At 37.6% G+C, this 26,232-nt stretch overlaps 2 protein-coding genes across 2 annotated transcripts in view; both read left to right on the top strand.

Annotated features, from left to right (window-relative positions):
- LOC127522230 (protein NLRC5-like) overlaps positions 1–7,608 on the top strand; it is a 159,905-nt gene extending 152,297 nt beyond the window's left edge. The window contains exon 34 of the mRNA XM_051911974.1: positions 7,498–7,608. The gene's annotated coding sequence lies outside the window, so the exon portion shown is untranslated. The remainder of the gene's footprint in view (positions 1–7,497) is intronic.
- Positions 7,609–19,571: 11,963 nt separating this feature from the next.
- On the top strand, positions 19,572–24,563 carry LOC127522337 (protein NLRC3-like). The gene is made up of 5 exons (XM_051912180.1): positions 19,572–19,669; positions 21,763–21,867; positions 22,055–22,139; positions 22,428–22,623; positions 22,729–24,563. Exons 4-5 carry the CDS (start codon positions 22,590–22,592, stop codon positions 24,561–24,563), a joined length of 1,869 nt encoding a protein of 622 aa, XP_051768140.1. The 5' UTR covers positions 19,572–19,669; positions 21,763–21,867; positions 22,055–22,139; positions 22,428–22,589.
- Positions 24,564–26,232: the final 1,669 nt, after the last annotated feature.

Genomic DNA, 26,232 nt, shown 5'->3' with positions numbered 1-26,232 from the left:
TTATTATCCGTCCAAGCTATAAAATGACGCCCCTTCAACCAATAATGGAACTTGTCACATATCGCCCACTTAAGTGCGAGGAATTCTAGCCTGTGAGCTGGGTAATTCATCTGAGAATGTGATAGCATCTTGCTAGCAAATGCAACTGGCCTGGCCATTGTGCCACCCTCTGGGATCTGGGAAAGAACAGCACCCAAACCATCAAATGAGGCATCTACAGCTAGTATGAAGTTGCGTTCGAAGTTTGGGTGAGCAAGCGTTATGCTTGAGAGAAGATCCTCTTTCAAAATGTCAAATGCTTTCTGACATTTGTCGGTCAAGTCTGTTGGTGAGAGTTTTACGCACACAGCTTTCGAGTTGAGCTTCCTCATCCTGCCTCTAGAGCCCTTTGTGTCTGTTTTGGAGATAAGCTCGAACAAAGGCTTGGCTTTGGCAGAACAGCTCTCTAAAAAATGTTGGTAGTATAATACCATACCTAAGAATGATCTGATTTTTCTATGGCATGGAGTGATTCCATCAGAGTCCATCAACTGCTTTAACATCCGTAATGGCCTTTATTTTCCCAGGGTCTGTTTTAACACCATCTTCACAAATTACATGGCCAAGAAACTTGACTGACTTTCTCAAGAAATGGCATTTTTTAGGGGAAAGCTTGAGATTGTGGGCCTTGAGTCTTCAGAACACCATCTCCAGCCTTTCAAGTGCAACCAGTTTGTTGGGAGCAAAGACCATGAGATTATCAAGGTTGCACAATAAACTTGTGAAATTCTTGTCACCAAAGATTGACATCATCATACGCATCCCAGACAGCAACATAATGTGGCCCAGATCCGGCCCACATCTGATACATGTGGATTACACATGGACCAGATGTGGGCCGGATCTGGGCTGACATTATGTTGCTGTCAGGGATGAATGTAGCTGGGCTATTGCAGAGGCCCTGCGGCATCAAGTTATATTCATGCAATCCATATGGAGACGAGAAAGAAGTGTATTTCCCATCGTCCTCATGCAAAGGAACATTATAGAAACCTGAAGTAAGGTCCATAGTCGAGAAGAAAGCATTCCCCCCCAAGAGCAGCTAAGGCGTCTGACTGATGTGGTAGAGGATGGGCGTCTTTTACTGTTCTGGTGTTCAACCATCGAAAGTCTGTACAGATCCTCAGATCACCATTCTTTTTCCACACCAGGACAAGAGGAGAAGCATACTCACTATTGGATTTTCTGATAATACCCTTCTCTTCCATTTCATCCAACGCTACTCTCAGTTTCTCATAATGGACTGGAGATACACGACGGTAGGGGAGACGAAAGGGTTTGTCATCCACTAAGCGGATCCGATGTACAAAATCTTTGGCTTCACCACAATCCATCTTGTTCCTTGAAAATATGGACTCATATTTCTTGATGAGATGGAGTAATTTCATTTTCCAAGAGGAAGACACTTCGCAAGCCGTCAGATCTAGGTCTCTTAATCCCAAATCATTCAAGGTTCACACCATCTCATCCTCAGATTCCTGGGGACCATACTCATGTTGAAAGTGTTGAACTTGAGACTTAATGTACTCACTTTCTGTGAGATCTTCCACAGCAACGCATGGAGAAACGTCTGCGATCTTTGCATTTCTTCTTAATGTCAACACACTGTTAGTGGGATTTATAACTTTCACAGGTATCCAACCATCGCCCCATAAAGGTGTAATGACTCGGCCTACCATGATCTGCTTAGGGCCACATTTGGATTGGGTAGGTTCCACAAGCACTGTACTACCCACAGACATTGCAGTGTTGACAGGAAGCTTGCCCCACACAAGATGTTCACTCTGCGGTTGAAGCGTCACACTGTGCTTGAGCTTAACAGTACCTACTTTTTCAGGTATGTGATCGCCTCTCCATCTCTGTGTGTTGGACAGTAAGGAAATGAACTCTAAACTCTCACTTTCTCCATTACCACTTGGCAGCGAGACCAATTTCCAATAGTAATCCGTATTCTTTAGGAGAGTCAGCAGGCTTTTGATGGCGTTACTGCCCAAGATCATCTCATCTGCCTGGCCTGGAATGATCAGCACTGGTATTATCATTTTACATCCATAAACACAGAGAGACAGATCATACATTGCTGTTGGTGTGACTCGATGACCACCACATCCAATAATAGCAACATCATCGGCAGGACACTTTGGCAACTTAGAAAAGCTCTCCAACAATCTTGCTTCAGCTGCCTCACTGAAAGTGCAGGCCATTGAACTGCTGTCAAGTAATGCAGTGAAAGATGGGCCATTTTCTACGGATACAGTAGTGTAAAAAAATTGAATCAGCTCTGGGGACTCGTTGTATTCCTTGAAAGACAGCGGTTTTATCAGGTGAGACACTGGGTTTGTACTGCTCATATACGGACTCATAATCTTGTGTGTCAAAGATGGGAGGGTTATCAACCTGGTCTGTACTAAGCTCCCTTATGCACAGACCTGTTAGTTTTCCTGTGTGGACTGAGGCAGTTGTCATCTTCTCCTAGGGCAGAAACGTCTGGAGTGACCTGGAGACTGACACTGAAAACACAGTCTGTGCTCACGGCAATGTGTTAAGGCAGAGTGAGCAGCATCATTGCAGATAGCACACAGCAAAGCGTCCAAACCTTCAGTCCTAGGGAGTCTGTTATAAGGCTGGTATTTAAGATGAGACTGAGGTCGGTTAGTATTGGTCAGCAGGACTTTCTCAAGCATGTCAATGACCTTTTTAAGAGAAGAGAAATCTGTGCTTTTTTGTTGTTGTTCGCACACCATGGGAGCGGGCACCGGAACTGTGTTAACATCAGTCTTGTTGACTGAAACTCTTTCACTTTGGCTGCGATGCACTGTACTTGTGGCATTGAAAGATAAATCAGATTGGTAGTCATTAAGTACAGCCTGTACTTCATGTGCTGACCACTTGTCAATCGGTTTGGACCCGAAGATTAAGGCTAAGTCTTTACTCGGGCAGTGTCTGATAAACATGCGCACTATTTCCACACTGGGCTTGTCAAGTGTTTTACCTTGTTCTCGCAGGCATTTTAAAGCGACATCTGCTGCTTTGTTGAGTCTCAGCAAATAGTCGTATGGATTCTCATCCTCCTCTGGCAAGATAGTGTAAAAATCAGTAAGAGGGACAGGCGAGTAGTGATTACAACTGAAATGTTTACGCAGCAGGCTATAGATAGAATTTGGGCAGACAGTAGTGGAGGAGTCACAGTTCCTGATCCAGAATTTGACTACATCTTTTGCTTTACCACGCAGGTGTACAAGGATTTCTTCCACATGTTCATCGGCACTCATGTTGCTCTTTTTGACAAATGTCCTCATCAGATCTTCCCATTCTTCAATTTCAATTGTGTCAGAACCATCCCCTCTGAATGAAGGTGGATCCTTGACTTTTCTGTGCTGAATTACTTGGTTTTGTGACAAATTTGCCATGCTTGAAGAGCTAGTAGCCTTATTATTGTCAGGGTGTTGTCTATTTGGGGTGTCAGTGCTATAAGGACTAAGATGAGATAAAATGTTGTCTGCTAACTGTTAACCAATCTGATGGACAATTGAACTCATTTGCCCCAACATATCAGATACACCATGTTCAGCATTAGGCGTTGACGTGATCACTTCACTAGGCTTATGATTGACATTTGACCATGTCTGATGCATCACACTCTACGCACACAGTGCACACCCTTCTAGTAATGCCAGGTCTACTATCACTATTGCCAGTATTGGGGCTGATAGGGAATAGGTACACCTAAAACCCCTCTGCCTCTGCCCACTGGACTAGGAGTGAATTGGTCAGGCAAATATCTATTGCTGTTACTCATTATTGGCATTAAAATGTGCTACAAGTGTACATACACAAATAAACAAACTCAATATTAATGATCAGAGTGAAAAGTCCCATGAACTGAAAAAGGATAAAGCCAGGAGTCCCTTAACGAAAGGCTATGAACTAATGATGAGCTGTTCAACCAATGATGGATGCTTCCAGAATGCAGCAGCACAGCGATCTCTAACAACTTGCTTGAAGACGTGACCCAAAGCAACACAGCGGCATCACAACTTCACGGCACCAATGTGACGGTCTTGCCTGGGTGGTCTTTCTGCCGAGCTGCACAATGGAGAACACGTGAAAATAAGAGAAACTGCATGGAGAATTAAATGACTTCCACAGCATGTCTCATTATCTACGCTGTTTATTTAAAGCAGTACTTTCTTTTTTAATCTTTTTAAATCAATTAAATCTTTATGCGTTGTGATCGTATAGTGTATAAAATGTTGCAATCTGACAACTTCAATAGACATTTCAATGAATTGATCACAAATCAATGAAAAACTGAACAATTCAATTCAATTAAATTGGATCGGAGGGTAAACATCCCCACCTAGCGGCGAACATATACAATTCCATTTGAACAAATAATTAATACATTAAACACATTAAAACAACACATCTTACAACATACCTGCACAATGAAGAACACGTGAAAATAAGAGAAACTGCATGGAGAATGAAATGACTTCTACAAAAACAATGCACAAATTAATTACAATAGGGCCTCGTAATACAAACTAAAAATAACTCAACATAAAACAACACATTCGATGGCAAACACATATCAACAGTTCCATAAGTGGTTCATTGCAGGACAAATCCACAATAAAGCAGTTAGTTATGTGTTTTTAATCATTTTAACGTATAATTCTCCGGCTGCTGGAAACGTGCGACTTACCCACAGCATGTCTCATTATCTCTGCTGTGGGCGGTCCCTATTTCACGTGCTAAATGCCATCACGCAGCAGACAGATGTCCCCATTTATGCATCAATTTAACACTTTTACACCGTTACACCAGGCCATTAAAATCTAGAGATAATGGCATGTAAGTTTTCTCAGTGTCCATCAAGAGGATCTGTGTGTAATTCCTCAAAGGTATTGTGTTCCTCCTCAGGTGAAAGGACAACTCTAGCCAAACGCTGACTCTCGTCTTTTTCTTCTGATGTAATGCAGTTATCCATCTGACGGAATCATGTTATATTAATAAATAAAGCTCACAGTTGTATTTCCTTTTTGTGGTGTGAAACAACTCGCCGTTACCCTTCAGTGTGAAATTTTCACATTGTCTCTATATATGGCACTGGATATTGGTTATCCTAAAAATGTTTTGATTTGTCTAACTTTACTTGGATGCATTTGCCTTAAAGGAACACTCCACTTTTTTTGAAACAGTTGAGTTTTACCGTTTTCAAATCCATTCAGCCGATCTCCGGGTCTGGCGGTACCACTTTTAGCATAGCTTAGCATAGTTCATTGAATCTGATTAGACTGTTAGCATCTCGCTCAAAAATGGCCAAAGAGTTTCGATATTTTTCCTATTTAAAACTTGACTCTTCTGTAGTTACATCGTGTACTAAGGCCGACGGAAAATGAAAAGTTGCGATTTTCTAGGCCGATATGGCTAGGAACTATACTCTCATTCTGGCGTAATAATCAAGGAATTTTGCTGCCGTACCATGGGTGCAGCAGGCGCAATGATATTACGCAGCATCTCTCACAAATGTCTCCATGGTTGCAAGGCACGCTCCCTGTGCAAGCAGGGTCACAGGCGCTGCGTAATATCATTGCGCCTGCTGCACCTATGGTACGGCAGCAAAGTTCCTTGGTTGGAGGGTGCACAACATCCCTTCTTAGTGCTCACTGACCACAAGAACCTGGAGTATCTCAGAGATGCAAAGAGACTGAACCCTCGACAGGCGCGTTGGGCGCTATTCTTCACCCATTTCAATTTCATGATCTCCTATCGTCCAGGTCCCAAGAATGTCAAATCGGATGCCTTATCTTGTCTCTTTAACCCTGAAGAAAATACTGAAGATCCTGAACCAATCCTACCTGAAAAGATTATCATGAGTCCAATCAACTGGTCTGAAGCAACCCTTCCCTTCTCCAATGCCTCTACCAACACTCCGCCGGGCTGCCCGCCAGGTTTGCTCTACATCACCAGGACACGGCGCACTCCACTCATACATTCTTCCCACATGTCGCTGGGCACTGGCCACCTCTGGGTCACTGAAACCCTCTTGCTGCTGAAAGAGCGCTTCTGGTGGCCCAACATGGCTAGTGACGTCAGAAGGTACGTGCAAGGATGTAAGGAATGTGCCATCTCTAAGAGCCGTCGTCATCTTCCCTCCGGAAAACTCCATCCTCTGCCCGTTCCCAACAGACCATGGTCACACCTAGGTGTGGACTTCATCACTGACCTCCCAGCATCCAACAACTGTACCTGTATCCTGGTGGTAATTAACAGATTCTCCAAGTCTTGTCGCCTGATCCCATTAAAAGGTCTGCCTACTGCAATGGAAACTGCTGAGATCATGTTCAACCATATCTTCAGATATTACGGAATCCCAGAAGATATTGTATCGGACCGAGGACCTCAGTTCATCTGCAGAGTATGGCATGCTTTCTTCTCGCTCCTAGGTGTCACCGTAAGCCTCTTGTCTGGTTACCACCCGCAGTCGAACGGGCAGACGGAGAGGAAAATACAGGAGATCGGTTGGTTCCTCTGTACCTTCTGCCATGGCCACCAGGACTCTTGGAACCAGTTCCTGGGTTGGGCCAAGTACGCACAGAACTCCCTGCGCCAACCTACCACCGGACTCACCCCATGCCAGTGCATGCTCGGTTACCAACCCCCATTGTTCCCCTGGTCAGGGGAACCGTCGGATGTACCAGCTGTCGACTACTGGTTCCGAGAGAGCGAGAGGGTCTGGGACTCCACACACACTCAGCTCCAACGGGCCTTGCGCAGACGCAGGATGACAGCCGACCTTCGACGCTCCGACACTCCAGTCTACCAACCGGGACAGAAGGTCTGGCTGTCCACCTGGGACATCAGACTGCGTCTGCCATGCCGTAAGCTGAGTCCCACATTCATTGGCCCCCCCTTCCTCTTATCCTGGAGGACGGAGCCGCGTACCAAGTAAACAAGATCTTGGACTCAGTTTACCATCATTCTACCAGCAATCCAGCCATTTACTCACCTGCATTCCTGTTTATCTCACTGGTTGTTCAATAAACATCACTTACCTGTTTCCTGTTGTCTCCGACCCTTCTGTACTGTAACAGTGTATTTAGAGATTGTAAATTACACTCTAAAATGATTTAATAATTGATTCATGTATAAGATTTTCTTACATTAATAATGAAAATATACCATTTAAATGTTAATTTTTCTATTGTTTCTATATTGATCCTATATATTAATCTAGAGTGATAAATTCACTTATTTTTGGGAGTGAGGACAGATCCAGACTTGGATTGTATCTAGTGTCCTCAAATGCTCCTGTCTTGGTTTGTTCGTTTATATCATTAAGTTTCCATGTTTCTGCTGGTTTATTAGTGACTGTATGACATTTATTCATGATTCATTTAACTCACACATGAACTGAACATGGATTTGAGTCATTTTTCTTTCTGTCTTCAGTCTGAGTGTTTGCAGTATTACAGAGAAACAGTGTGTCATCCTGACTTCAGCTCTGAAATCAAACCCGTCACACCTGAGAGAGCTGAACCTGAGTGGTAATAAAGTAGGAGACTCAGGAGTGAAGCACTTATGTGACGTACTGAAGGATTCACACTGTAAACTGGAGAGATTGAGGTCAGTAACATTCTTCACATACAAGAATCAAAATGCTTAAAATCACTTTAACAGTTTAAACTAAAACACTTTATACTCAATATCTCACAATGAGTCTGAGTTCGCATTATATTTGAGCAAAATTCTTCACATTAATGGTTTGTTTGTAAGATAATCTCTCTTCCTGTTTGTGTCTTTCTAGTCTACGGGACTGTGGCATTACAGATGTTTCTTCTTTAACTCAGTCTTTGACTAACTCAAAAGCACTGCAGTTTTTAAAAGATCTTGATCTGAGACAGAATATGATAGGAGACTCAAAGCAGCAGCTCAGTGACGTGCTACGAGACTCAAACTGTGTCCTGAGGTGAGGAAACATCACTGTGATATTAAAGAGATCTTCATTTACCTCTGATATGTGAACAAACCTTTCAAATATTTGTGAAAGGAAATTATCATGAAGCTTTATTGCAACAAAGGGTTTGTGTGAGAACAAAATGTGAAGTTATTAAAATGTTCAACGCAAAGGAGGAAAGAGAACAAAAGCACACTGTCACAGCTTTATTCAACAACACCTGCTTTATTAACTGTGTCAGTAGTGAATCATTTCAGTTTGAAAATAGACTTGTTCAGATTGTAGGAAAACGCTGCACTCCTGCTAAAATCAGTGCGTTCAGCTTCAGCTCACAGCCGTCCAGCCTCACATGAGAAATGTCTCTGTCTCTAGTGTGTTTTTACTTTGACAAGCAACACGTCACACTACTTTACACTCACTTTACTTTCAGTTATTTACTAAGAGCCCTACAAACATGTTTAAACTAGAGGACAAAACTAAAAGTTTGTGTTTTAATTCAGAATATCATTTGTATTTGCTCCCTGTGGTTTATTCATACGCCATACACTCATTAGTTTCTTCTTTACAGTCACTCAATAGGAGTCACACCAACACAAACAAACAAACAAACAAACATATCAACGTGATTCATGGTTTAAATGTATCATATATTTAAAACAAAAATATCTCTGCAAGATCATGTAAAGTCAGTAATTAATCTGATTACAGGAACTTAATGTAACTTAATTTTACTCAAAAACAGTAATTGAAATATAGTCACTAATTTGCACTTTGTTCCACTGAACACTGATTGTTTTCTCTTCTGTTTCACCTTACAGAGTAGATGAAGATCAATCGCCAGAAGGCTCTGACGGATGCTTTATATCATAGTCAGAAATCATCATGAGAGGAGCAGTAATCATCAGGTGATCCACAGAAGAGTCTCACTACTGTGTCTATGAGGAGAAACAAATGTGTGATTAATGTGTAAATGTGTTTCATACAGATGGAAGAGACCCAGACTTTACAATGAAATAAAGCATCATGTATGATAGTGTCTGTATTAGAAACATGTGATATTGAATGATTAATGTTGCTTTAGTATTCAATCAAATGATGGTGTTGTTTTATTTAAAGGTGGAACAGGAGGAAGAAGCTCAGATGAGTCTGTCAGCAGAAATCTTCAGGCTCTTCAGTATCAGGCCTACAAATATAATAATGTTTGGATTGAACTCATCTATAATGATTAAAATGTATCATAAAATGGATCATAAACGTGATTGTCAAGTATAGCACATAAATCTATCAAATGATATAAAGTCTACAAGAGATATAAACTTATATGTCTTACATTTTTTGCACAGAATATATTTGTTTATTTTTGTTATTGTTTTATTTTATATTAAGTTATCTGTGTCTGTCTGTTAATGCTCTTTCACCACATTTACATTCACATGCAAATAAAATGTGACAAACTATCAGATGGACTCATAAATGGATGACAAGTCTACGAAACAATAACAGATATTTTGATTAAGTAAATCTGTGCAAAACTTTTTAGAATTATATGAATTACCTAGAAATACCTAGAAATTGTAAGTAAAATCACTGAAGAAGTGTTTTAAGCGTTTGTGAACAGGAAGAACAAAAGCGGGAAGGATCTCAAACCGAAGTCTTCTGTATCAATCAGTTGTGTTGAAGGTGGGAGTTTTGAGGCTTCAGCCGCTGATCTTTATGAGGATTCATCAGTGAGAAAACAGAAACAATAACTTAATGTACTGTAAAAAGAAAGAAACTTTAGTTAGGCTAAGCACTTTGAACTTCATATTTTTACGGATCATGCTCATTGGAGAAGCATTGTGGCTGTGGAATACCCATAATCCCTTGCTCTGTAATTTGTTTGCTCAAAGCAAAGATCTGTATATAATTGGTATTTTGAATTGACAGATCTTTGAACTTTGTTGTAAAGTTGTGGTTTGTGATTAAAAAAAAAAAAAAAAAAAAAAAAAAAAAAACATTTAAGTAAAATTGTTCATAGTGTTGAACTATAATCTCTAATTTTTCATTAAAAAGATGATGATGGACTGTTGATCAAACTGAGCTCAACAGACTTCATGATCAAAGAGATCATTGTAAGTTCATTAAAAAGTAAAATGACAAGTTAAATGAAGCTGGACTCAATTAGAGTGTTATTTGTTATAATCATAATATATATTCACAAAATGATTCACTGTTTCAAAGCACCTTACGCTGGCAACACCTGCTGGTCAAAACTGTGTAAATGCAATGGAAACGTCTCTGGTTACCAAACCTCAGTCCCCTGAGAGGAGGGAACGAGACACTGCATCAGAGCTGATGCTATGGGGATCTCATAATCTGTCTTTAAGATTTGGCAGATAAGGATTCACAACCTATTTACAAAAAGAATCAAGGTAAGGGCTACTGGATTGTTAACACAAAGAATCAAAAAGGGTAACCACAAAAAAATTGAGAATGCATACTTAAACCTCCCTCACTTTATAATTGTTTGCCCAGTGCCAGTTATTTGTGAATAATTTGTAGGGGCCCATTTTTCCCCGCTGTTTCTTGCCCTCCCATATATCACTGATCACTAAAAGAAGCACAAATGATCGCGAAGTAAAATACTGAGCTATGGCACTCTCAAATACTTAATATTTACCATGATCTTCTGAATATGTTGATGAAGGGAAGGTGTCTGGGGAGCAAGAGTGATGGATGATGGGCCTGGGTTCATTTGTGTTCGTGTCATTGTGAATCTGTGAATTGAGTGTTGCGGTGGGCTGAGGTGAGGAGATACTTTAAGTGGCTCCACATACTTTAAGTGATCTGTGTTGAATTTCATTCTGTCTTTTTGTTGAAACCACATCAACATTTTTCTCTTCAATTGTGACAAGAGTAAATGGACCAAGCATGTCTGGCTCCATTTTTCCACCCTTTCTATTCTCCTGTCACACATTCCTTACCAAAACTTTGTCCACAACCACGAAGTTGTCCTTCTGCGCTCTTTCCATCTTTCACTTCTCAATTTGTCCTGACTCTTTGTGATGTTCTGTTTGACAGCATCCATGGTCTCCCTCCTATCGCTCAATGCCTCAGAAAGTTGCTCACTGGAAACCATGGCTTCCACTTTTCCATGAAAGTTCGCAGTAAAACATTCACAATAATTATTTGCATCTTTCAAGATCAAGTGTCATTACAAAAACAAAGTACACAAGTCACTAACCTCATAATCCTTCTGTACCTCACATGGATACCGTGCCTCTCTCCCAAAAATCAAATAGTATGAGAAAAACTTTATTTTTGTTGTTGTTGTTATTTGTTTTTTGTTCTTAAGTGTGAACATTGTAGCGTTCAGATGCAGGTGCCATGGTGAAGGGTTTTCCCTGCCCATTTTTGTCAGGCTTCTGAACATTTATAATTAAAAAGAAAATCATGAACTGTTCAAAAAAGTACTGAACATGTGTCTGTTCATATTTAAAATACATTTGAATTATGCCATTCATTTGCTCAACAAGGCCATTATTCTGGGGATGGTATGGAGAACGGAGACTCCTGGTGATGCCCAGTTTCTCACACAGGCTAAAATTGACCTTTGGGAGAAAAAAATATATGGTTATATCAATTTATTTTAACTTGATTTGTTTTTAAATAACCTTGTTTACAAACTCTCTTGCCTGATCTGTTAAAAGTCACTTTGGTGCTCCAAATTTGTAAAAAATAAATAAATAAATAAAATAAAGTATTTGAGAGGATATGCTTTAGATCACTTGGTAAAATAGTCCATCATAACACATATATACATGTGGCCATTTTCACTCAGCTTGCCTACAAGATCCATCCCAATTAATTCCTGTGTCCTGAAATGGGTGATTTAAATATTCAGGACTAAGGTATGAACTAAGTATGTTCATATAACATATAACATAACATATAACATATAACATATAACATAATTTCTCCTTTGATTTGTTCTGGTCTGACACTGAAGACACTGAGCTGAAAGAAGAGAGGTGGGTCACGAGCATTTTAATGTAATATTGTAAACAACAACAACATCTAATATGGCATGTTTAACAATGAACTTACCCACTTGCGGATATCCTGCTCCATGCCAGGCCATTAAAATATAGGGATAATGGCATGTAAGTTTCCTCAGTGTCCTCCAAGAGGATCTGTGTGGAATTCCTCAAAGATATTGTGTTCTTCCTCAGGTGAAAGGACAACTTCAGTCAAACGCTGACTCTTGTCTTTTTCTTCTGATGTAATGCAGTTCTCCATCTGATGGAATAATGTTATATTAGTAAATAAAGCTCACAGTTGTATTTCTTTTTGTGGTGTGAAACAACTTAACTCACCATTACCCTTCAGTGTGAAATTTTCAAATTGTCTCTTTATATAATGGTGCTGGATATTGGTTATCCTAAAAATTTATGATTTGTCAAACTTTACTTGGATCCATTTGCCTTGGCAGGGCAGGGCTGAGTAACAATGACGCTAGTTACCATGATGACACTGAATCTGTTCCTAATTATTAGCAGGCAAAAACATTGATAGCACATACTGTAATGTGATGAATTAGGTAGGAAAGAGAATATGTTAATGAGGTTGGTGAAATTGATGAAATTAACTAGCATAATTCAAATTTATATTATGCATAAAGAGGCCCACTGTCACAGACACGCCAGGCTCTACACTCTCACAGACACAGCACACGTCATCACCAGAGTACTAATCACTTACACCTGCAGCTCATCAGCACCCTCATCACCAGCAGCACAAAAGGCCCACGCTCTCACTCAGTCACTGTCCGGTCTCGTTTGCACTTGGTACTCACCAGTCTGCTTACATTAAGGACTCCTCTGACGATACTTACCTGTCTCCTGTGTTCCCTCGACTCCTCGTTGTCTCCTCGTCTCCTGTGAAGTTCATCTGTGTCTGCTCAAGCTTCAAGTCTGCCATCCGTCTGCCCATCCTGCAACACCAAGACAAGTATCAGTTTATCAGCCAATCCAGTCAACGTATTTACCTGTCTTCACTCACCTGCACTCTGTTTGATTCTGGTCGCTCAATAAACTTTAATACCTGCAATTCCTGTGTCGCTGTCCCCTTCTGTATACGTAACACCCACACCTTTACATTTTATTTTATAAAACTGACTATTCTGATAGTGATGTTAGTTAGTGATGTATACTGTCTTTTAGAATATTAGTCATATTTGTAATAATTCATCATCACTGTATAATAATATGTTCTGCTTATTTCAGTCATGAAAAGTTGTGGATGCCACTGAGTGGTTTTCACAGGACTTTCATACAAAAGACAGTATGGAAACTGGGAAAAAAAAGTCAGTAAGAAAGATCTTACAGCATTGTTCATTTTTAATTGTTAAACATTTGTAAAACACTTTATTATGTTGCACTGAAAATGTAAACATGCCATATGTGATATACAAATTGTGGAAAAAATACCATCCTGTGTTCATCATACATAATAAAGAGTTTGGCTTTGAATCCTGCACATGTTTTCAACTGTCAGGAACACAAGTGGTCTGGTTAGAGATCAGTGTGTAGTAGGTCAAATGAAAAGCTGGAGTCATGAACTCAGAGAATTTACTGAAGATAAAGTGCAAGTAGTTCTGTTAAGCTATTTGAATCATTTAGAAAAAAAATAAAACAATATCTGAAACATTGTGCTCTTATAATTCCTAAGCCAATGCAAAATGTTGATTTCAAATCAGTCATAAATCCAGGATGAAACTTCTTAACCAAGATGAACATTCCTGGAGTCCATTGGTAAAGTCACACACCTGCATAATACCAAACAAGCCCTGCAATCACAACATTAAAAGAACAAGCATTCTTCCCTCTTCAAGGTTGAGTTTCATCAAAACCCACAAAAATCTTAGCTTCATTCAACTAGAACAACAACAACAGGATAGAATACTTTCACCCAGAGCAGAATCTAACAGTGCATGAGATATTTACCTTCATATCCACCTTATTTTTCAGCTAAGAGTAGTGATGGGAGATTTCGAAACACTACTTCATGAAGCTTCGAAACCTTTATGAATCTTTTGTTTCGAATCAGTGGTTCAGAGTATCAAACTGCCAAAGTCACGTGATTTCAGTTGATTCGAAGCTTTGAAAAGTTAGTTAATTCTCCCATCACTAGGGCTGCATCCGAAACCATATACTTCCTTACTATATAGTAGGCGAAAAACAGTATGTGACAAAAAAAGTTTGTCTGAATTCACAGTACTCCTAAAAGAGTAGGCAAAAAGTACCCGGATGATTCTGAAGTGTGTGGCTGTGTCCGAAATCGCCCCCTATACCCTTAAATAGGGCACCATTTGAGGGGACAGACATTTGTAGTGGTGTCCGAAACCATAGTGAACGATGTTGAGTTCACTCATTCAATCCCACAATGCACCGCAATAACGAGTTTACAACCGAGAATACCCATAATGCACTGTGAGGCACGTGCCCGCAGCTGAATCAATCATTCATTCATTTTCCAAACCGCACTGGTCCAGCATAATATCATACAGCTATAAATTCCTTTTTAATTGATAATTAAATCATTTAATTAAGGTTTGTACATGCTAGTTTCCATGGCAGAGTTCAACATAAATATTCATTACTACTGGATCTGCCAGTTTGCTACGTTTCAAATGATTATTAAACAGCAGCACAAACTATGTGAAATTGGCAGCCCAATTCGACAGTGTGGCGATTGTAGTACATCCAGATTACATTCATACACACATCTCATACTATATCATACTTTCTGTAATTACTCATTTATAATAAGTTCCTACTGAAGAGAGTATGATTTTGGATGCAGTCTAAGAGCGGACGTGGACAGAGTAAAATAAGCCAAAGTACTTCTATGTTTTTATATGAGAGAATAGACCAATTAATATGATTATATGTAGCCTACAAATCAATTACGACTTGTTAATAAAAACGTAAAGGACTTTGCATGCCTACTGCTAATTTAACTTTATCTGGTTGACGACACAACTCTGTTTTTGAAAAATAAAGATCAAGTTTCTTTAGCCTTAAATATAATTAATCTCTTTTTTTTTTGCTTCTGGTTTAGTTCTTAATATTCACAAATGTGAACTATTATCTATCAAACATTCAACTGATGTTAAAATTTGTGACATTCCAGTTAAATCCGAAGTTAAATACTGGAATAATTATTTGTAAAGATCAGAAAAAAAGATCAAAACTTTACTTCGAACCTCTTATTCTTGCTGTCCAACGTAAACTGAACTCTTGGTTACAGCGTGATTTATCTATAACAGGTGGAGTGTTGCTCTCTAAAGCAGATCGGGTTATTTATCCTTTGTTTGGAAGTCTAAAGTCACTTAATTAAAAAGAGTGTTATGATAGCTGATCGGGCAATGGGTGGTTTCAAGTTAGTGGACGTTTCCACTCTTAATAATTCTTTCAAGATTAAATGCCATTGTTTTTGGTGCAGTTCCTGATTTTGTCGAATCTTTAGTCAGTTCTGTCCCTTAAGGTCCTTTATGCTCTCCTCCTATTTTTGACAGCACAAATCTATTTGTTGATCAATGTCTTCTCAGCAGTTTGTCAAACAAAAAAAAATTCGCTCAATTCTTAACAGAAATCAGATCTGTTTACCTGCTTGTGTAAGCTTTTGGAATAACAAATTTAATTATATGATTTGGGAAGATTTCTGGCTTCTTCGGCAAAAATATCTTTTATCTAGTAAAGCTGTTAAAGGCTCTTATAAACTCTTATAAACTATAAAAATAATTATAAACTAGCTAAATTTAATAATAATATTTCCCCCTTGTGCTCCTTTTGTCATCATTTTGAATAGATGATTAACCATTTGTTTTGGGACTGTGTGTATTGCAAAGTATTTTGGGTTGATTTTTTTAAACTTTGTTAAAAGATATCTATAGTCTAACTTCTGTATAAGCCCAAAAAATGTGTTTTTTGGTGTGTCTCTGAATTTAGACCATTCTCATTTTAATTTTGTACTTAATTTACTTTTCTTTCTTGCCAAATTTTATATTCACAAATGCAAATTCTCTAAGAAAACTATTTTTAAGAAAGATCTTTAAGAAAATTCTAAAAATTATATTGCATGTAAGACTCTGTTACAGTGTAATACATTTGGCCTAATTTAATATGTTTTTTTTTTTTGTGACCCTCATCTTTGTTCTGTTTAGTGTTGTTAAATATTGTTTGTTGCTGTTTGTCTTGTATTTGTTGTTATTGCATAATAAAACTTTTTTTTTTTTTTTTTTTTTTTTTTTTTTACTTCTATCTTAACTATATCTGTTGGTTTCTGTGATTAGAAGACATGACAACACACTACAGACACAATATGATTCACTATGTTGAAAAGAAAATACAGTTTTACTCAAGTGTGCTGATAAGTCTGATCATCCGCTGAAATAAAAGACTTTTATTGAAACTGACGGTGCGTTCCAAATGGGATATATCCCCCTCCGAAGGGCACTTTGGAGTGAAAACAATCATGGCCACCATATTGAAGGGTCGTTCCAAACCGAAGTGCTCAAAACTGGCCACTTCAAAGGGCCCTTCGGAATGAAGGATTTTGAAGGGTACAACTGATGGACACTTCAGGCCCCCATGATCCTTTGCACAGGGAAGTTGTTTGACGTCACAGAATGGGTACAGAGGGCTCGGTTGCTTGGGTCAGATTCTATGTGGTATTTTATTCCTAATAATATATTTAATAGGGTAGGTGGCCTTTCTTTTTTGATGAAATGCAATTACTCCACTGGTTAAATATCTATTAAACTGGCCAGATTTCATCAACAAGTTTTGTTAGCCTGGAAACTGGTTTACAACTACAACTTTCCCCCAAACAGAACTATCTTATGGAATAATTTGGATATTAAAATTAGAAATAGATCAGTCTTCTTTGATAAATGGTTTAATAAAAACAGAATTTTTATTGCTGATCTATTCAACTCTAATGGTGATTTGTTATCTAATGAATGTTTTATGAATATCCATCAATGTCCCGTTCCGTTTAAAGAATTGAACTCTGTTATAAAGGCGATTCCTGATGGATTAATATGTCTGATGAAAGCTTCCTTTACCCACGAGTCATGCTCAAAACAACTTTCACAGTTATGTTTGGGAGGTGTTTCGCTTTTAAGTAAAGAATGTAATAATACATTTATTCGTCAACTTTCTCAATCTTGAAGCTCAATTTCTCCAAAAGGGAATTTTCTGGGGGTTCTAAAATAGATAACATTCAGTGGAGGAAAACATGGTTATACCATATAAATACTGTATAAAGCGAAAGAAGTGCATTATAAAATTTTGCATAATATATACCCTTGTAATGCTTTTGTGTCGAAATTTTGTGATGTAGCTGATATATGCACCTTCTGTAAAAAAGAAAGTGAAGATATTTGTCATTTATTTTTCTCATGTTTCATCACTTTTCTGGAAAAATTTGAGTTCCTATTGTTTTTATAAAGTTAATATGAAGAGATATGGTGAGATCTTTCATGTACTGTGATTAATACTTCTTTTTTAAATCCTCTTTTCTTTTCTTTTCTTTTCTTTTCTTTTCTTGTTTTTTTGTTCTGTCCCTGCCTTTCCTTGTTGTAAGTTGTATTTCATTAATCTCATGTCTTAATCTTTAACCAGCGTACAAAATGTGCGACAAAGGCGCTTCCTCGTTATGACGCAGAAGTGCATTCCAAAAGAAGAGGGTTTTTTTGACCCCTACACCCTTTGAAGCTCTCACTCCGGAGGGTAAACCCTTTGAAGGGATTAGGGCATGAGCATCAAAAAAAAAAAAAAAAAAAGAAGAAGAAGAAGAAGAAGAAGAAGAAGAAGAAGAAGAAGAAAAAGCATCAAATACGCAGGAACAGACACTGTGAAATCAAAGCGCTTTATTATGCATACCAGTGTATACAATTGGTGAAACATACGTTTTTTTTAATATATGATCCGTGAAATATCACATGTGTCGAATCTGTCGCAGTCTAACATCTGCTGGAAATCCAGGTAAACATCTGCGTGCACGCGCATGTCCGTATATGATCTCCAGATGATCCATATCACCTGTTGATACTCCGAACAGACGAAGAATCTTCCAGAAATGACAATCTTTTGAAAGCCACGGATGCTAAAACATGAAGAAAGGGTTACTGAGAAAGAGTTATTGAAAACGAATTTTCTAAAGGTTTCTGAAGGTTTTCTCCCATTTTCTCTTCTGTTTTAGGCTGTTGATTTTGTGACGCGAAATCGAAAGTATTTTTGAACCAGACATTTAGCTTACAGTAGACAGATAGTTGAAGCCTAACGTGAATGTGTTTATTATTATTATTTTTGTCAAAGAATACAAATCTGTTATCATTAAATTTAATATTTCAGTTCATTATAGCAATTATGATCAGTAGTTATACAGTATGACCATTATAATTCAGGTTACTTTTACTCAATCAATTATTTTAAAATCATTTGAAAGTAATTAATTCAACCATCATTGTGAACTTGAAGTAATGATTAAATGACAAACGATTCAGCAATTAAAGATTGTGAAAATATGATTGAAATATTAAACTGCAATAGAGAATAAAACAAATTAGGTTTAAACAGTGTAAATTTCTGTTCCCCAGTGAATTCATATTTAGAGTCATGAGTCAGTTAAACTCATTAAACAATCTGAAATTATTAAGACCATTCAGTTATTTTACATGACAATATATTTGTAACTCACTTTATTTTATTCATTGTTTTTGCTGTTGTTTCTAACTCATCATTCTTCATTATTTTCTTCAGTAACTGCCATGTTCTTCATCTCTGTAAAATCTTGTCATTTCCAGGTCCTGCTGAACGATTGATTGTTTTCTCAAACCAGTGCTGATTAGAGGAGCGAGGAAAGGACTCTCTCTCTAAGATGAGTCTCTCAGAGAAACACAGGTAAGACTGCGTCTGTTTCACACAATCATTTTAAACTCTACTGGAGTTTGTTTTTTCCTGTGAATAACAAAACTTTAAGCATTGTTTTATATTTCTTCAATTTTGAACTTCTTAAATTAACTCTGACATTATCTATAAAATCCCGTTTGCCACAGGACTCTATAGACAATATCACAGTTAATAATTTGTTAATTTCCTTCTAGACGCGACAACACTGAATTAATCCAAATACATGACTTTGGTTTTTAGATTATAAAATTATTGACAGACATTAGAAAACAACTATAAACTTAATTTAATTGAAGTATGCTAACAAAACTGTGTCACACACATTTCTGCTCTCCATTTCTGTTAATTAAAAAAACATGACGTTCGTTTAAATTAGTCAGGTATTTTTTTTTAAACATCAACATATTTAATCTCACTCATGTACATTAAAGAAATCATTAAACCAATGTTAGCCTGTAAAATAAAATTATCGATAACTATAAAACTGTAAATTGTGTGAGTGTGTGCATTTCTGTGGAGGATTAGATAAAGACACGGATGTGTTTCAGACACAGTTGAACCTCCTTTACTAAAGTGTTTTTGTCTCTGTTCTTTGTGTCATTAGTGTAAGATCAGGATCACATGTGTCCAGCTCTGTGTCTCTGAAGAGTGACCGGTCAAAAGGAGAACCACCAGAGTTCAGTGAGAAAACACCATCATCTAATAAGAGGTATTTAATGTGTTTTCATTATAGGGTTGCATTATTTGTCCACAGTGGTGTATGTAATTGAACTTTTTTCTTCAATATTTTCTTTGAGTTTTAACATTTAAAATTACAAGCCGTACCGTAAGTACCGATGGTACCTGTTACTCCCCTCGAGTTGAATCAAAGGCTCAGGTCGTTCTTGGTTTTAACAGACATTTATTCGGACACAAGTCTTCAACATGTCTTGTACATTCTAGTCTTGCAGTCCTTTTATGCCCCAACAATGCCGTCAGAACTACGAAAGGAAATATGTAAAATTTAAATTAACCCTCTAAAAGTGGTGTTTTGCACATAATAATAAACAAAAAATACTTACAAAACGAATAAATAAAGTGCACATTCAACACGTGAGAAAATACACTTAATTGGCTAATTATACATTAACACACGGTCACATAACACACATGTCCACATACGGCAAAGCAATTAACACGATAAAACACATACCTCATTGGCCTCTCTAACTCAAGAGGAATAAGCTTAGAGGGTTACAGTTTCTTCTTCTTAAACAAAAAGACAATAAAACTTCTTAGCACTTCTTAGAGGCATAACTCTTACTGCTCTTCTACATGTAGTGCACTGGAAAAAATATCCTGATAGCAGCAATTAAATAATTCCCAAGCGGAACAAAAAAGAAATAGGTTCCCCCCTTTTTCTATGGTTTTAGCTGAATAATATGAAATGAATTGACATGTATTAACAAAAAATATATTACTTATTTATTCTAATGATTATTCTGAAGATTATTACTATTTATTGACCTTTTAACTGTAAAGTGCATATTATGAACTGAAATATATGAGAGTTGCCTCTGACGGCAGCTACAGTACCAAACATGTATGCACTATATCATGTAGGTTGAACCCAAACAGATTATCAGAGCAAATCAGTAATTTTAAAACTCTGAGACGTAATTTCACAAACGGTGTGAGTGATTCAGTGGTACCACGTTTTCTCTCTCTCTCTCAAAATGCACAAATGGCTTCACATCCATAGTGTCCACACTGATTTTGCTCTGCAAGCGAGCTGCACGGTGCACTACACAATACAGTGCCATAAAAGACTTTAGTGCACACCGTTTTATATCATGACAATTTATTATAGATTCAAGCAGTTTTAAACTATAAAGTACTCGTGCGCTCTCTGAGAGACGGTCTTCAGTCAGTGCGCTCTCAACCGAAGCACACACACATAGCCGCCTCTCACAAGTGTCAGATTTTCACAGATTATTACACACAGTCGGTTATGTGAATGTGAACAGCATGTGTAACAGCATATTGTCTCCATCCATTAGGTCTTAGTGACATCAGCCTTTAAAACCTGCTGCTGTCTGCTATTGGCTGTCTGTATTATTAATGATAACCAAACAACAAAAGAAAAGCTTTAATAAGGATTAATCTATATTTAACTTATACAGTTATGACTATGCAGAGATATTATATATATTTGATTATTCAATTTCTGAGGTATTTTTACTTGAATACTACTGTTAGACCTACCTGAAAAAATATACATTGTTTATTTTGTATCTTTATTTTATTTATTTATGCTACTGCTTCTAATGTTTTAATTCATTCTTGTTTTATTACTGACTGTTGCAACAAATTACCTCATAGAAACACAAATACATTGAGTGAGCAAACATTTAGGTGAAATAATTGTAATTTCTTCTTAAAAATATGTATAAAAATTTTCAAACTACATCATCCAGTAAGTGCTAAATAAGCTGTTCAGTGATAAGAAATGTGCGAAGCAGAAAACTTTGAATATGTGATTGAACTTGTCAATAAGTCACAATAAAACTCAATTCCTGGGAACCTTATGAAACTCATTCCAGTAACACAATTACACAGGCAGCCACAAGGAGGCATAAATTCACTATGGAAAATAGATCATGCAACTAAACGTGTAAATATCCATCCATCCAACCTTAGTCATAAATGGACAAATGCACAGCTATACTGCATTTAATTACTAATTGCAACATTAAACCTTTTCAGATGAGACTAAAGTATCTTCTTTACTAAAGTGTTTTTCTTTATTCTTTGTGTCATTAGTGTAAGATCAGGATCACATGTGTCCAGCTCTGTGTCTCTGAAGAGTGATTGGTCAAAAGGAAGAGTACCAAACTTCAGTGGGGAAAAACCATCATCTAATAAAAGGTATTTAATGTTTCTAATTTTTGGTCACACACTGAATGTGTTTAAAAAGTTGTATCAGTGATTATCAATCATGGAACATTTTTAGATCAAATGTTTATCAAAGTTTTCATGGTTAATCTTTTTTTTCTAGCTTTCTTTAATATTTTGCCTTGAAAATCAGTATTTTATTATATTTATTTGATAACAGGCTTCAATATGAGACATTAGACTCAGACGTTCAGACTCACAGGAACCACAAGAATTTCAAAGACAATCTCCTGTGGATCTTCCAGGTAGGGAAACACATTTTCATAAATGTTTAATATTTAAACCGAACAAATATTATTTGTTGTTGAACAAAAAAATGTAATTTAATTCATCTTGATCACTTAATTTTCCTTTTAAGTACATTTGTTTTTCTATTTGTGAAAAATAAAAGCTGGTTAGCATGTTAGTGTTTTAATTGGGATTCTTTATTTTTGCGGTATTATAATTATTGAATAAATAGTGTTGACAAAATGTAGATGTACAATTTGGTTTAAATTGTGTTATTCTGTCTTTTTTCTTACTTTTGTTTGTAGAATCTTGAGAGCAAAATAATCACATTTCTGAAGAAAGAGCTGGAAAAGTTTAAGAAAATATTAGAAAATGAGAACACAGAAAACTTTGTGAAGGACTTTAATGAGAATAGATGCAGTATCAAAGCAGCAGCTCTTGATCTTACACTACATTACCTGAGAGAGATGAAGCAAGATGAAGCTGCTGATGATCTAGAAGGTTAGAGACTCATGACCATCTGTCAGATTGTCACTTATTAATATAAACTATCTATAGAACTATAAATTAAGACTAAAACTATCTATTTTTTGTTCCTGTGTTTAGATGAGCTGTTCTTCATTCATCAGCTAAAATGTGGCCTAAAGAAGAAGTATCAATGTGTGTTTGAAGGAATTGCGAAGCATGGTGACTCCATACTTCTGAATAACATCTACACAGATCTCTATATCACTCAGGGTGGCAGTGAACAGGTCAATACTGAACATGAGGTCAGACAGATTGAAGTTGCTTCCAGGCGTCATGAATCTCAAGAGATTCAGGTTAAATGCACAAATTTGTTTGAAGCACCTGATCAAGACGAGGAGATCCGAACTGTACTGACAAAAGGAGTCGCTGGCATCGGAAAATCAGTCTCTGTGCAAAAGTTTGTTCTGGACTGGGCTGAAGGAAAAGAAAATCAAGATATCAGCTTCATATTTCCTCTTCCATTCAGAGAGTTGAACTTAAAGGAGAAAGAAAAACTAAGTTTGATGGACCTTATAACTCATTTTTTCCCAGAGACAAAAGGACTGAACCTTACAAGAAGGAATCAATTCAAAGTCCTGTTCATCCTTGATGGATTGGACGAATGTCGCCTTCCTCTGAAGTTTGATTGTAATGAGACGTGGTGTGATGTATCGTCACCAGCCTCTCTGGATGTTCTCCTAACGAACCTCATGAAGGGAAATCTGCTTCCTTCTGCTCTCATCTGGATCACCACCAGACCAGCAGCTGCCAGTAAGATTCCTCCTGACTGTATCGACCGGCTGACAGAGATACGAGGATTCAGTGAGGCACAAAAGGAAGAGTACTTCAAAAAAAGATTCACGGATCAGAATCAGGCCATCACAATCATTGATCATGTTAAAAAATCAAAGAGTCTCTTTATCATGTGCCACATCCCAGTCTTCTGCTGGATTTCAGCCACTGTTCTCCAGAACATTCTGGATGAGAAAAAAAATAATGATGTGAAAAACAATCAGGCTGATGAGATCTCTAAAACACCACAGGAATCAAATACTGAAGACACTCCCAAGACTCTGACACAAATGTACACACACTTTCTCCGCTTTCAGATCCAGCAGAGCCGCCGAAAGTATGATGGAGAATACGCAGCAGATGTTTCCTGGGATAAAGATGCCATCCTTTCACTGGGGAAACTGGCATTTCATCAACTGGAAAGAAACAACGTGATCTTCTATGACACAGACCTGGAAGCCTGTGGTATTGACGTCTATAAGGCATCAGTGTACTCAGGCATGTGTACCCAGATCTTTAAGGAGGAAACAGGGATCATTCTTGGTACCATGTACTGCTTTGTTCACTTGAGCATTCAAGAGTTTATTGCAGCCCTTTATGCACATCTGTTTCTAGACATCAACAACAAAAGTGTGTTTGTTCATGAGTCTACAGAACAGGAAAACAAAAATGAAACTATGATTGATTTTCTCAAGACTGCAGTGGACGAGGCGCTCGAGAGTGACAATGGACACCTGGACCTTTTCCTTCGCTTCCTCCTCGGTCTGTCACTCCAGTCCAATCGACGACTCTTACGGGGTCTCTTGACACAGCAAGACGGCAATGACCAGAGCAACAAGGAAATAGTTCAGTACATCAAGCAGAAATTAGAAGGTAATCTGTCTGCAGAGAGATCCATCAATCTGTTCTACTGTCTGAATGAACTGAACGACCAAACTCTGGTGAAGGAGATTCAGACCCACCTTAGCAAAGGAAGTCTCTCATCTGGTGACCTTTCACCTGCCCAGTGGTCTGCTTTGGTCTTTGTGTTGTTGACATCAGAGGAAGAGCTGGAGGAGTTTGAGCTTCAGAAATTCAAGAAATCAGACGAGTGTCTCATTAGATTATCGGCAGTCATCAAAACCTCCAGAAGAGCTCTGTAAGTCATTTAACATGTTTTGTCATGTTTTGCTCTCATCTGAAAAATGCATTTATCTACATTATTCTATAGTGATTCCCCATCATGAAAATTAACTTAAAGGCCCTGATATACAAGCAAAGTTCTTTTTCGTTCTTCGTTTAGGGGTTAAACGAAGTTCGAAATACGTGAGCAGCGATCTACTGTAATCGAACATCTGATGCCACCCACACTGCGGAGAGCGACGGTTAAATGAATATGTACAAATGTTGCGTACTTTCCTCTCAGTAACAAAATAAACACAATAAAACTGAGAAACTAGCAAGGATTTGTGGATATGTTTGTTTGCACAAGCTCTGTAATTCGGCACTCCAGCAAATAGGGGTGTAAGAAAATATCGATACACATAAATATCGCGATATTATGTTTGGTGATACTGTATCGATTCTCAAAAACACTGTATCTTTATTTATTTATTTATTTAGATCCAAGATTCGTGGCTTTGTGTTTGGTTTAAACCACAGACTGTATAAAACCCAACCGCTAGATGTCAGTGTTATCTCAGAACGGAAACTGACGCGTAGCCGGAGAAGTGCAAGGTGCATCGATAAAGTTAGCATTAGCAAACCCATCTCACAAAACGATAGAATTATTCCGCTCCTGCGGCATACAGAGCTGAAGTGTGTGTGCTCATTTTGGCTTCAACTATAAAGAACCCACTAAGGAGATCGACAAGAGTCAGTTGTTTGCAAAATAGGCCATGTTAAAATCCAAAACTCGGGAAATGCATTGAATCTGAGAGCTCACTTAATATCCCGATGCCATCTGCGCTGCTGAGAGAGGCGTTCGATAGAATATGTAGTATGTACTGCACGCTTTCCTCTCGGTAACAAAATAAACACACAACAAAAATGACAGCGGTGACAGAATTAAGAAAGCATCTGATCATAGCGATGTGAATATGTTTGCACTAGCTCTGTTCAGCACTTCAGTGAAGTCACGTTTATTTAAATAGCACTTTATACATTAGACTGCTTTAAAGCAAGCAGCTTTACAGTATTAAATATAAAACAAACAGATATTCAGTCATGAAATGGACTATGCACTAGTTGTTAAATAGTTTAGAAATTAAAAACTGCTATACCGTGAACTTTTAAAACACATATACCTAAAGAATCCTGCAGTCACTTTACTATTTTCCCTGAGATTGCATAAAATAGTGATTAGTGATATAAATGCAAATGATACTGCATTGATTAAATAAAATAAAGTTGTTTGTAAGGTTTTATGCATATGGTGGTGTGTTCACATTGCAATATATCGCCTTTCTTACAGTATTGCAATATATCACAATATATCGTATCGTAACCCCTGTATCGTGATACGTATCGTATCGCCAGATTCTTGGCAATACACAGCCCTACCAGCAAAGTCACGTCGCATTTATATTATAACACTTTATACAGTATATTCGTTTCGGCCTGATTTTGTTTGAAATGATTCACATCAGTTTGTTCTTCGATTTCTTTTGAGGTGTATCGGGACCTTTACCCAGTAAAGCCTGACATATGAAATAATAGTCTGAAAAAATCTATTTTTTTTTAATGGAGACAGTTTATCAAATATTTACACAAAATATAAAAGAACATTTAAAAATGTTTGCGTATTTGTTTTTGTTACAGATGTTATTTATA

This window comes from Ctenopharyngodon idella, chromosome 2 (assembly GCF_019924925.1).
Source record: "Ctenopharyngodon idella isolate HZGC_01 chromosome 2, HZGC01, whole genome shotgun sequence".
NCBI lineage: Eukaryota > Metazoa > Chordata > Actinopteri > Cypriniformes > Xenocyprididae > Ctenopharyngodon > Ctenopharyngodon idella.
This window is presented reverse-complemented; position numbering and strand designations above follow the sequence as displayed.

Excerpts from the sequence above, each read along its gene's own strand:
- LOC127522337 (XM_051912180.1), top strand. The coding sequence starts at position 22,590 with ATGAAGCAAGATGAAGCTGCTGATGATCTAGAAG. Across the intron at positions 22,624-22,728 it reads AGCTGCTGATGATCTAGAAG|ATGAGCTGTTCTTCATTCAT; the intron begins GTTAGAGACTCA and ends TCCTGTGTTTAG.